We start from the raw sequence: 13347 nt of genomic DNA, 5'->3' as shown, positions 1-13347 counted from the left end.
TGTTTTTTGTTTGTTTTTGTTTTATAGAAGGTCCTCTGTGTTACTTGTGTACTATTTTGATTCGAAAATGCCTTTATATTTTGATGTAAAAAACAAACAAACAAACAAAAAAACAGTGATGCGTTGATGATCGTAAATGTTGATGGAGTGCTTTTATTGTCCCTCTCGATCAGGGCTGAGGTTTTTAATCGACATAGCTCTCCATTGATGATGGCAAAAGTAAAGCTGTTGAGAATCTTTAATTCTTAGCACAAAGGGGGGTACAGTTTAAGATGATACATATACATCCTAAGACATGTAATTCAATACACAGTGATTAAAGCAATATTTCATGTTTCATCTGAAAAAATATATTTTTCAAGTCGAAATATTATGTCCAGATTGCTGTTGTATTTGCTGTCATTCATGTATGGACGCATCCACACAAGTTTAACTTGCTCAGATTTTATTTTCTGCAAGATTGAGCAGCTTTGAATATTTAAATTAAGCTCTTTAGATTTTATTTCAATTAAAGTCTATTTATTTGTGTAAACATTATGCCATACACTTCAGAGTCATCACATTAATATGGTAAGGTTAATAGCTTTAATCACTATATAGAATCCAGAGGTGTTTATAGTTTGTCCAGGAAGTTGTCCAGCGGTGGGATGCCCTCCTTCAGACCTTTCCGCTTACGGGTCTCCGCCACAACTTGGCAAGGCTTGCTGTTTACGTCATAGGGGTCACCTGGCAAAATCTGCCAGTGGTCAAACACACATTGAGGGAAGGCCTGTCCACCAGTGTTAGACCTCAGGTCTGCTGTAAAACCTGTTCAGAAAAAAATGCAAGCGAATTATAGGCACTAAGGTACTGAGTGAAGACTTGTGTTAATGGCCGCAATATAATAATTCAGAAATGTATACCATTTGGCAGTTGGCACCATTCAAAACTGTTTAACTGCTATAAATCATGTGTTTATTGTTGAATATAAAAAAATGCATCAATGTCCTAATGCTGTCATTTTGAACAAGCTGTCAAATCTGAAGTGTTAACTCACCAAATGATTCATTTACAGGTAGGTATGCCTTCACCACAAAAATAGGTGTCCCAGCCACTTGGGACTCCTCAAATACATGGCCTCTTTTTCTGTTCAGCACACCATAGATGCCACCAACAACCTGTTCTGGGCACTGGAGGGGAAAAGAAAATACAATTAATGGCATCAAGATTGCACTCTCGTTTTTCTGTTCCAGGAATCCACCATGTATACCTGAATCTCGACCAGGTAAATGGGCTCCATGAGTCTCGGCTGTGCAGTAAGCACGGAGGCATACAGAACTCTTCGGGCTGTGGGAATGATCTGACCGCCACCTCTATGGATGGCATCAGCGTGAAGAGTGACGTCATGAATGTCAAACCGGACTGCCCGCATGTTCTCTTCACAGAGTGCACCCTGGTAAGGTAACACAAAATTGTTTCTGTTGAAGTATCTCATTATGATAATGTAAACGGTATGAATGTCCAAGCATGAACTCACTTCTTTTGTTGCCCACTGGAAACCAGCCACTACACTATCCTTTATCTCATTTAGATACTGAACTCCCTTTGTGACATCCACAAGGACGTTGGGCCCTGTGCCATCTGGTCCAAAGCACCAAATCTTACGGGCCTCGCCCACTTCCCACTCATATTTCTCAGACAGGTAGCGAGCTCTCTGTTTGAGCTCCTGCCGAGAGGTCACGTCACCCTTATCGATGTCCTCGGCCAAGCCATCTGGGAAGGGCTTGGATTTCATGTACAGACGATTGTGCTTGTTGGGAGACTTGGACAAGCAAACTTGGTCTGATTCTTCACTGACTGTTTCACGATAAGACACAACTGGATCTGATTTCTGCAACAAAAATTACTAGTGGATTAGAATAGAAAGTATTAGAGGAGAAGAATAGAATAAAACATATCTGTTGTATACTCTTTAGTATTCTCATCCAAGCGCTACCTTCAGAGGGATGCCGGCATGATCTTCCTCAAGATCTTTTAGACAAATCTCCAGATGAAGCTCTCCAGCACCTGCCACGATGTGCTCACCAGACTCTTCAATGATACACTAGCAAAAGGTGGAACACAACTTGTATTTATTATTGGAACGACTGAACTACCCCACCGTTTATCACTTATTACGTTCAGATATTCACCTGAACCATGGGATCAGACTTGGCGAGACGTTTGAGACCTTCCACCAACTTTGGCAGATCTGCTGGGTTCTTGGCCTCCACAGCAACTCTCACCACAGGACTAACGCTGAACTTCATAACACGCATGTTGTGGGCATGTTCAAAAGTGCTAATGGTGCCAGTTTTGACCAGGAACTGATCAACCCCAACCAAACCAGCAATGTTCCCGCATGGCACATCTTCAATGGGCTCTACATAGCGGCCCATCATTAGGATAGTTCTGGGGAGACCATTGAGTAATGATCATGAAATCAAATCAAGTAAAGATGAATTATACTGTAAATGCAGTTGACAGCAGCAAACCTTTGGATTGGCTTTATGTACAAGTCCTCCTTCTTTCCTGGTGTGAAGTTCGGGCCCATGATGCGCACCTTCTGCCCTGTAGAAACAACACCAGAGAAGACCCGACCAAAGGCATAGAATCTACCCTTGTCAGTGGTTGGCACCATCTTGGAGATGTACATCATGAGAGGAGCTTTAGGATCGCAGTTCTTCACACCTTGAAAGTCAAAGGAGGAAAATGTAAAAGTTGTAGAAAAAAAGCACATCTCTCTAGCCTGGGAAAACCCAGACAACTTACGGCAAATGTAGATTTGCAAAGAGCCCATTTCTAAATTGCGGCACTAATCCGAAACGTTGGGGCGGGCTTTACACGATGACAACAGCACAGCGATGGTGAAGCAGATTTTTTACATTTACAAAAATGGATGCCGCCGTGGAACTAGGGGTGTGATGGTATGTCATTAGAACTCTATCACCGCCAAAACCATGTTATAAAAACTATTTATTTTTATCATAGAGAATGTTTAAATACTAATATCAGGTTACGAGGGAAACGGAGGCGGAGTTTGTGGTGCTTCGGAGGCTGCTACAGCTAGAGATGATTGAGGAGAGGTCTGTGACCGCAAGACCGGCAAGACCCCATTTCACTTGGCTGTGTGCACGGCTTTTTTGTAACAGCGTGCGTCACGTCCGAGGATGAACGACTTAAGCTAAATCTGCCCAAGCATGTACGTCTCACCGCACCGGCACCCAATTTACACGTCTAAATTGCTAAGTTTTTTTTTTGTTAAGGTTTTATTTGCTGTGTGTGATTTATTTAATGGAAAGCACATTCACTTCTAGTTGTCTTGCTGTTAATTTTAAATAAATGTTTAGCAAGTAGCGTTAGCTAATCAGCATCTGCTCTATAACAGACCAACGTCATTCTGCATGTGTCATTTCCTTCATCGCTCTGATTGGTTTTAGGTCTATCCAATTGCGCACAGAGGCATTTGAGCTACGTCCGTTGGTGACGCCCCTTTCGAAATGATTTGTCTATGAAGCTTTGCTAGACCATAACACCGTGTCCTAACTACACGCGACGCGATCAAATTCCAGCGACAGCAAGTGTGTCTGTCCACACTAGACGCGATTGTGAGACGCCACACATTATTAATCAAAAATCACAGCCATTCAGAACAGCGTGTGGGCGTAGTCTCTCTGTGAAAGCACACTGCTGGCCCACACTCGCATTGGAAATGGGTAAGGACATAATCAAATCAAGAAATAACATAATTAAAAATCAAAACCCTAACAAAATATACTCATTGACTAATTTTGTTATGAAGTACAGTTGTATGTTTGCATAGAATTCATTTTCAACGCTATATTACATGCTTTCAAAATCTGAGGTAAATGATCCGTTATCGCTTGTGGCACAGTGACCTATTTTTAACTAAAAATAAATAATATGTACTCATAACCAGTGTAATTTCTTCATTCTGTCAGCCGCGACGTCGCAGAAATAGGAACCATTTCTAAATTAGAAACTTTGTGTCGCCGTCGCGTCTGGTTAGGACAAAAACTATGATTAACATGGAAAAGATGCCTTTTATCGCGTGTCGTGGCGTCGCGTGTAGTTAGGACACGGTGTAACTCAGAACTCACCACTGAGAATGGTCTGGTTTTAACCAGGTTAACATCTCTCTTAAGTGTAGAACACCTTGTAATGTGGTGACTTACCCATAGCGGCCTCGTCATCTCCAGGACCCTCGTAAAGCAGTTCACAGCGGTACTTCTGGGCAGTGACCGGAGAAGGAAGATGAATGGTAATCATCTGGAGCAAAGCATCACCTGCAGGCAACCAGCGGCGCATCACAGCCTGGAAGCATTCGAAAAACCATCTCAACACCAATACCAGTTTAATTAGGGTGCAGGTTTTTAAAAGTCATTATTTCTAGTTGTACCTTAAGTAGAGGTTTCCCTTCTTTTTCTTTGTCCTCTGCATCAAGCTTTACTTCAAGTTTCTCAACCAGTTTCTGGGTCTCTTCTTTGTTGAAATTCATAATGGCATCAAATACCTGTGGAAAGAGTTCAAATCAGAGTGGTAGTAGCAAGAGACGAGTGTCAAGAAGAACTGATTCAAACCAACCTTAAAGATGGGATCCAAGACCAGTTGGCAGAAAGTACGTGGAAGCTTCTTGCCATCTGCATTGGTTGCCGATTTGCTAAATTTTCCACAAGCGGGATCAAAATACCTGGAAAGGATGGCTTTGAATTAAAGAGATTTCGTATATATTTACATTGTACTTGTAACTTTGTGGTCAAATGTCGTCTTTATAACACAAGACACTTACTTATCTCCCCAAAGCTTTTTCATCATCTCTTCCACTTTCTTAGCTCGTTCTGCTGGAGAGAGGTCTGTTTTTTTCTTATCTCCTTTGGCAGCAAACTTGGCCACGTACATTTCAGCAAACTGCTTTAGAGTAAAAGCCCAGCCATGGAGACCTGACCCAAATCCCACAGTCCCAACCACAGGATCCACCTAAGGTACCCCAGAAACCAAGTTAAGTCGCCTTCATTTATATTATATAGAGCTTTTAACAATATAGATGGTTTCAAAGCAGCTTTACATTGATTATAAGAAATTAAAGTAACAGTGATTGTTTTGGCTTTACAGCAGCTCTAGAATAAAGTTATCGTCCAGCTAAAGTTAGTTTTGATTGATTCACTTCCGTTGCAAAGATCATTAGTTATTAACTTAGGGGCCGCTAACACGACACCGTTCTAACAGAAAACCCTCAACAACAGTGCCTGGTGGCTCGAGAACTCAAAACTTGAAAAAGGTTCCAAGGTGCAAGCCTTAAAACGTTCTAGGGGGAAAAAGTGATCTCCGCGCAAACTTCAAAAATGTGAACCTATGAGAACTCTGACGGCATGCACATTGCGTATTACGTGTTTAGTCTATTGGTATGCGGATTTGAATATATATGTGCGCAGTAGGAAACAGATTAATAAAAGCAAATAATTTACTCAAAGTTGACTTTTCAGTCTAAACTGTTACCATAATGTTTCCCATTGGTCCACTCTCTCCTTCACCATAGGTTGAGATGATGACATTAACGTTCTCCACAATCCGCTGGAAGGTTAGGAAAAGATCATTGGGTTCCAGCTGCAACTCCAGGAGGGCACGGTCCATCTTGTTCATCATCAACACAGGCTTGATGCGTTCTGCTATGGCTTGTCTCAAGACTGTTTCAGTCTGCACACACACACCTGTGGAACAAGTCCGCTTTTACCTTTTTTTACATCACTTTTTGGTCCGGGTCATCCGGCACATAAATCGTGTTCCTCAAGGTTTCATGATGAAACTATTTATTGTTAAATGTTCTTGTTAACATTTAGGGGATTGCATTTATAAAACTCATTTATAAAACTGTGCATTGGATCCTTACTAAAAGTGTACAAGCACCTGAAAGCCAAAAATGGTGTACGCCAAAAAATATTTAGATTTATAAAACCGTTCGTACGCCAGAACCCACGCAGAATTCACTTTATAAATCCCAGTCAGCCGAAGATTGAGAGCATGCGCGTCTCCTCCCCGAAATAACCATATATGGAGCTTACAACGCTTGTTTAAATATGCATATCCTCATCTGCATATCATTTGCATATGATTATTCATCCACGTGATACCATGTTAAGGTACAAGACGTTAGGAAAATATGAAATACAGATGTGCCGTGTCACAATAATTATTTTTTTTTTTTAGTACCCAATATCCTTGCCTTGTTTTTGAATGAATAAATCAAATAGTGTAAAATACATTTCAGAGAAAGATTTTCTCAATCTTTTCCACTGGCCAAATAGTATCTTTAATTAATTTATATTTTTAATGGAAACAGATAGACGTGGTTGTGCATTATTTGCATGGAACTATTTTCTTAGACAATCTGCAATTATCATGATTAGCAATTATCTCTAGTTAAAACATTGAACCACTGCATGCCAGAGGGAAAGTGTTCAAAAGCATTGCATCCACAACAAATATATATTTCTATTTATTGAATATACTGTAGTTTTTTTGTAACTTCTCAGTAATGATTTCATGTAGTTTAAGTGTTTAACTCCATTAATGAAAATTGCATATTTAATCTAAATGTTAGTATCAGAAGTAAAACAGTTGAAATCATTCTATTAGAACTCATGAAGATTTACGGTTTTACTTCGTCTGCCGTTAGATTATAGGCTATGTGCGTCGGTACAACGTGCCCAACACGCTTGCTGACGCGGACATTTAAAAAGGGATGGATACTGGCTTCAAGTAATAGGCTTGGTGGGTGAAATTATATTTGTACTATATTATCATTCTGTAGCCTATAGACTGTAATTTTGTTTAGATTTTCGGTCTAAAAGTGATCAAAAAGACATTTAACTCCAGTTCACCATCAGTGTCGCCAATTCCCCCTCAAAGTATGCTTAAAGATACGCACATTCTCCCGTCAAGTTTGTTTTTTATAGATTGTGGAAACTGGCGTATGTATGTTTCCAGCCCTGTTTTGTGCGTACACAAGCTTTATAAATGAGACCCCTGATGCATGTCTGTGAAACTATACTGCCTTATTTATAGAACAGAAGTGTGAATTTGATATCCTGAAATTAGTTTGCCTTACCTGATACACAGTCTACCACTACAAGGGCACCATCTGTAACCCTAAGAGCTGCCGTCACCTCAGACGAGAAGTCAACATGTCCTGGTGAGTCGATCAGGTTGATGAGGAAGCCAGAACCATCCTTACACTGCTTAATGAAAGCGGAGTCATACTCGTTCAGCTCATAATACAGAGAGATAGCCCTGTAAGGGAAACATACATGTAAAGGGTTTCAGTGATAGTGAAAAGTCATTTTGGTGTTTCATTTGATGCATAGCTTCCAAGAGACATATCTTTATAAAGACTTTTACATTGTTAAAATAAACTTCCTATTCATTAAAAATCCTGAAAAAATTGCTATATTACTGTTTTCACAAAAAAATTAACACGCACAACAAAATGAAAACAGCACAACTGTTTTCAACACTGGTAATAATACATTTTATTAATATTTTTTGAGCAGCAAATCATCACATTATAATGATTTCAGAAGGATCATGTGACATTGAAGACTGGACTACTCGATGCTGAAAAATCAGCTTTGCAATCACAGGAATAAAATACATTTTAAAATATATTTAAGTGTAATAATATTTGTAAAATGCAGACTTGTTTTTAAACTTTAAAAAAAAATCGTACTGAGTCAAAATTTTGAATGGTGGAGCAATTTTAGTGGTCAAAAGTGGTGAAAAAGATCTCATCCATGTAATATTAAAATTCATCCTACTGACAAATACTTTCTGTAGAATGGCTCTTGTGACATCAATATGATTAATAATAAAAATAGTCACTTTTAAATAGGAATACCTACGTTGACTTTATGGTGATACATCTCTCTTGTTCATCTTTTCTGGTGTCAGTAAATCTGGTCTCTCCTGCGCGTGCATTAGCAATAATACCAGCTTTGCACACCAAGGAATCTGTGAGAGTAGATTTGCCATGGTCCACATGGGCGATCACAGACATGTTCCTGATGTTGGACTTTTTGTCCATAATCCCCCGAATCTGGTCTACTGTAAAGTTCACCTGAGGAACAGAGACAAGTTTTTCAAGTGTTGATTGTGGAGTAAATACAAGTGTTTGTGGGTGAGGGACAATATGTGATGTCAAAACAAATGAATGCCTCTGGCTCATTAGAGGATGGCAATCTACAAAAAGGAAACGTGACAGTGTAACTAAGCTCATGCATTTAATTTATTAATAAAGGCTAAATAAATGTCTGTTTGTTTGTTTATTTAGATTCAATTTACAGTAAAAAATAAATTCTGTAAATTGAATCTAAATTGAAAAAAAAAAACTGCATATGCCATTGAATTATGGGTCAGTGACATGATGTGCAGATTTTTATTTTTGAGTCCAAGTGCATTATCTCCTTTCAAATTTAAGTTGATAAATCCATGATTATACCACTTTATTCTATTAACTATTTAGTTTGAATTCATTTGTAGTACATTTTAATAAGACATGTTATTTTGTTTTATCTTTAACCCCAAAAAAATGGTAGGTGGAGCAACTGTCCGAACAAATTAGAGATTAAGGTTTTTGATTAAAACATTCCAGCATTTTTCTCCATATAATGCACTTCAGTGAGAACCAAACGGTTCAAGGTCCAATAGACACTTTCAGTGCAAACTGTTCAAAGGGCTTTAAACAATTCCGATTAATAAGGGTCTTATCAAGCAAAACGATCACTCATTTAAAAAAAAATAATAATAAAGTTTTTTGCTCAAATGCTCGCCTTGCTCTGTTCTGTGATGCGCATTCGTGACTCTCCTGTTCGAACTTGTTCATCAAAATTAACAAATCTTTTTCTGAGTCATTTGGTTCATTCAACAAACGGACTGACTCGGAAAAAGATTTGTTCATTTTGATGAACGAGTTAGAACAGGAGAGTCACGAACGTGCGTCACAGAACTGAGCAAGGCGAGCATTTGAGCTTATAAAACTTAAACATTGTTATTTATTTATTAAATGAGCGATCGTTTCGCTTGATAAGACCCTTTGTCTGGAATCATTTAAAGCCCTTTGAACAGTTTGCAGTTTGTACTGAAAGTGTCTTTTGGACCTTGAACTGTTTGGTTCCCATTGAAGTCCATTATATGGAGAAAAATGCTGGAATGTTTTCATCAAAAACCTTAATTTCTTTTCGACTGCAGAAAGAAAGACATGGACATCTTGGATGACATGGGGGTGAGTAAATTATCAGCAAAAGTTTTTTTGAAAAGTGAACTACTCCTTTAATAAGAAAAGTGAAAAATACTATGGCATCATTTTAGGTTTACCTTTCATTTTTCTTTTTAAATATCAATAGTTTTAAAGCTGTTGAGATAATTGAAAACCTTTTGTATATTCTAAAAAAATAATTTTAACAGCAAAATTGACGTGACTAAAATAATGCTGCTAACATGCATAACAATGCCATGTAAAATACAATGAATTAAAATATGAAAAATAATTAACATTTACACAATAATATTACAATTGAACAAAAATTCTAATGTGATGGTGATGTGATGATATTTGAATATCACAGTCTTATAGCCTAAGCTAATATAGCCCGTTCCAATAGAAACCTAGCCTCTTATAAATGCCAATTTTTACCTGTATATGCTAAAGTGACTTGAAATGTCTAATATTTACTAGTATTTATATGTATTATGCTTTTAACCCTAATTAAGGATACAATTAGCCTACCGTAATTATTTCAATAACGCTTTTTAAATGTATCATAATTCACAAGAGTGCAGGGAAGCACAGCATGCACCATGAGTGCGCAGTTTCTGGGTGTCCTCTCTGTTGTGCTGCTGCTGTCTCCGAAGCGCTGTCAGACTACGTTTTCCAGTCAAAGTTGCGAATTTAACTTGTGCGCAAAATTGAAATAGCCAATCGTATAAACATTTGCGAATACAGCACCGTTTCCAACCAGTGAGTCGAAGATAACAAAATCGTTACTTCCTGATAAACTGTCTGGCTCTAAATAAAAGTGGGAGATAATGTACAAGTTACTTGCGTCTAGGAGCGCGCAGACGCTTTCTGGTGAGGATGTTGGTGTTTTGGGAACGCAGTCATGTAAGAAAGTTCATCTGGAAGGTAATTAGGCCTGTAACGAACCACTTTAACGACACTCAGGCATTCATAACCACCAAAACACCTTTTCAGATGCTGAGCAAAAAGACCGTTCCGCTGGTTATTCCAGTTATGTCGTACTTACCATCGCGCAAAGTCACGTCTTTTTTGATGCGCATCTAGGACTTTATTCGGTAGATGTGTTTCCATTGTAGAATACGCATGTCTCGATAAAAAATGTATCCGATCCATGCGTGCGCATACGGTTTTTATGCACATTTTTAGAATTTATGCGCATCTTGGCGCCTCCATCCAGCAGTTTTTGATGATAGGATATCCCAAAATGCGCATTAAAAATGGGTGGGTGGAAATATAGCAAGCTGTTTAGATACGAATGTTGGGTTGTTGGGTTTTTCGCCCCTCAAAAACAACAACATAGCGGCCCCGTCACTATAATAATACGATTTCCACTCAGCGGCCCTAGCTCCTTGCTCGGTCTCTGCGCATGAAACTTTAATACACGCATTGAAAAGAACAGTGGGGGCGTGAACGCGCTATTTATATCGCGGTAACGTTATTCTAGTGCGCGCGCGTGCACTGTGTTGGGCCATATTCCAAAAGTACAAGGCTTAACTTTCAGTTAAAAACAAAGATCCAACAAACCGCATGCGGTTGTGATTTACAATTATGCGAAGTATAACTGTTACATGACGAACCTTATGATCTCCCGTCGAATACCAATATGTACATTTCAATGCGTCATTCTATTTCCTGACTATTTTAAAATAAAGACATCAATTAAATGTTCCGCTTATAATTCATGTTCAAGGTTGCTATAAACGCTAGAATCTTATAGCAGGTTGTCATTACGTCATTGACATTTGAATAAAAAAAGACTGCATAGCCTAAATGACCGAATAAATCCGTCCTAAATGTACAAAAATGTTTTAATATAGAGCTAACGTTAGTCATATTTCATTATGCTCTGGTGAGTGACGGGGTGAAATATCATACCATTTTTGCGAATGGCTCCCAAATCTAGGACGGCCTCTCGCTGCGATCGCTGCTCCTCTCCGCTTGAGGACCTGGGGGAAAGAGAGAAAATGTGACGTAGAATCTTAGTTTATGCTGCGACACATAAGGTGTGCTCGACTTCAGTTGCGAAGGGATGTAACCGATCAGGGAGACTTGCCGCTTGCAGACGGACTCAGGGAGGAGCTGAAAACGGAGTTGGGCACTTTTTGCTTCCCGTAGTGACGCCCGTGCAGTGTCAGCTGAATTAAATGCAATATTTGTCAAATACACCGACGATTCAGAGACGTTTTCGTCAAATACTTTATGTAGACTACTGCTTAATACAGCGTCAGTTTGTACAATATTAAAGTTGAACATAAGCCATTCTAGTGGGGTCTATGTTTTATTTTTTATTTTTTATTTTTTTTTATTATAAGAATGACACAATATAACATTGCGACTACATGAAAAGAGCTTTGTGAGAATTAGTGGAACTGAAGGTGTCAGAATGAACACAAAACACACGTGATCGTTATCACTGGTGAATCCGGCCAATCGTAGAACAGCTGTGTCGTCATCTCAGCTCGCTCAGCCACTCTGGAGAAAGTAAACTGCGACACACGTTATCGTCAAAGTTCATCATCATATACAACACGGATGCTAAAATGTTATTAATATTTTATGATGATATGTAATTCTTTGGAGCATTATATGTGAAAAAGTTGTGTTTTTGAAAATGTTACATGTACATTTTTGGAAGAAACGTAAAAAATAGGGGAAAAAATAACTGCGCCACACCGGTGTTGTGAAATATTATCGGGGTCTAGGTGCGTCTCAATCAGATTCAGCTCCCTACTAGTTCAGTAGTCAGCACTGATCAGGGAGTCAGCCATTAGGTGACTGACCGGCGCGAAAAGTTTCCTGTACTGTGTCACTGTTAAAACGACTGAAAATATTAACTCGCGCTCCTCGGTTAGCGTTTGCTAGATGTTAGGATACGCTTAACAAGCCAATATACCCTAGCTTTTAAGTAGCTTCTTTTTGTTATGTTTCTATTTTACCTAACGTTAGAGAGTCAGTAAAGCTTATCGTTTTTAAAAATTACTGAAAAGTATGGTATCATAATATTATTATACACTCCTAAAATTCAATAAATACATGTTTTTTTTTTTAAAAAAATTATAAACTCCTGTGGTGAAGGCAGCAGTACTTTCCTAGTTTATAGAATCACTTCTATTCTTGAATTTCTTGTGTCATATGTTAAATATTTACAAAATTGCAATATGTGTGTTTAAATGAAAGTGTCATATGTCATGACTTCTCATTTGTGAATGGAACTTTAACACAGAATCAATAGGGCATTTCAGAATGTTTGTAAACAATAGGCACCGCGATACTTCCGGGTGGCAGAACGCGAGCGGCTTCCATTGACTAACTGAAGAGATCCAGCCGGCAACTGAACAGTTACACAGTTAAAATCATTGTTGTTGATCAAAGTTGAATCTATGGCGAAAATATGTTGTGTTTGGGGTTGCGCCACCAGATATACAGCAAAAGGTGTAGGTTTTTTTTTTATCGATTTCCTTCAGAAAAAAGTAAATCTATCCAGCAGAACCTGTGGGTGAGGAGGTTAAAGCGAGTGGACGTCGTCAAAAGTGCATGTCGTCTTCTAATTATGAGCCTGAGCCCGATTTAAATCCAACCATTTTAATACGTGGGTCGTTATATAACTGACGTTCTCAACTAACTTAGTTATTTCTATTACTTTCCATGTTATTTTCTTTTGAGCGGTGAGTAAATGCTTCTTCATCGTAAATGCTTCTGATTGGCCAATGCGTTCAATAAATCAACACATATGTCTGTAATTGGCTACATCGCTCATCGCTGCAGTCACGTTATAAAATTAAACTCTGCCATGTAACTGTTAAGTCATTTCTATTTTGTTTTAGTTCTTGTTGCTTTTCTGCAACAGATGAATACAAATGTATTAGTTTTTATTTGTTTTATTCATAGATATTTCTAGTTTGCGGGAGTCCCGCGAATCGTTTTATTCTCCTGCAATCCGCACACACAGAGTGCATTACCGCCCGCACTCGGCCATCAGATCTAGTCCCGCGACGCGGTCTAGTGCGTTGGGAGTGCAC

General features: G+C 38.7%; 1 protein-coding gene across 2 annotated transcripts; it reads right to left on the bottom strand.

Moving 5' to 3' along the window:
* Nucleotides 1-133: 133 nt before the first annotated feature.
* Nucleotides 134-11457, bottom strand: eef2l2 (eukaryotic translation elongation factor 2, like 2). Of its 2 annotated transcripts, XM_039650099.2 has the most exons (16): nt 11382-11457; nt 11204-11274; nt 7935-8149; nt 7145-7326; nt 5536-5747; nt 4829-5016; nt 4624-4729; nt 4439-4552; nt 4215-4353; nt 2514-2709; nt 2172-2430; nt 1976-2083; nt 1517-1870; nt 1250-1432; nt 1037-1169; nt 134-807 (listed from the first exon to the last, which is right to left on the bottom strand). In XM_039650099.2, exons 2-16 carry the CDS (start codon nt 11204-11206, stop codon nt 614-616), a joined length of 2586 nt encoding a protein of 861 aa, XP_039506033.1. In that variant the 5' UTR covers nt 11207-11274; nt 11382-11457; the 3' UTR covers nt 134-613. The 2 variants fall into 2 exon arrangements, with proteins under 2 accessions (XP_039506033.1, XP_039506032.1); XM_039650098.2 differs by lacking the exon at nt 11382-11457 and having other exon boundaries at nt 11204-11342.
* Nucleotides 11458-13347: the final 1890 nt, after the last annotated feature.

The sequence above is a fragment of the Pimephales promelas genome, chromosome 4 (genome assembly GCF_988280905.1).
Source record: "Pimephales promelas chromosome 4, fPimPro1.hap1.1, whole genome shotgun sequence".
Lineage (NCBI taxonomy): Eukaryota > Metazoa > Chordata > Actinopteri > Cypriniformes > Leuciscidae > Pimephales > Pimephales promelas.
This window is presented reverse-complemented; position numbering and strand designations above follow the sequence as displayed.

Coding starts and splice junctions, on each gene's coding strand:
- eef2l2 (XM_039650099.2), bottom strand. Junction 2,710..4,214: donor AGATGACGAGGCCGCTATGG/GTAAGTCACCAC, acceptor TTGACTTTCAAG/GTGTGAAGAACTGCGATCCT. Junction 1,433..1,516: donor TCCAGTGGGCAACAAAAGAA/GTGAGTTCATGC, acceptor TTACCTTACCAG/GGTGCACTCTGTGAAGAGAA.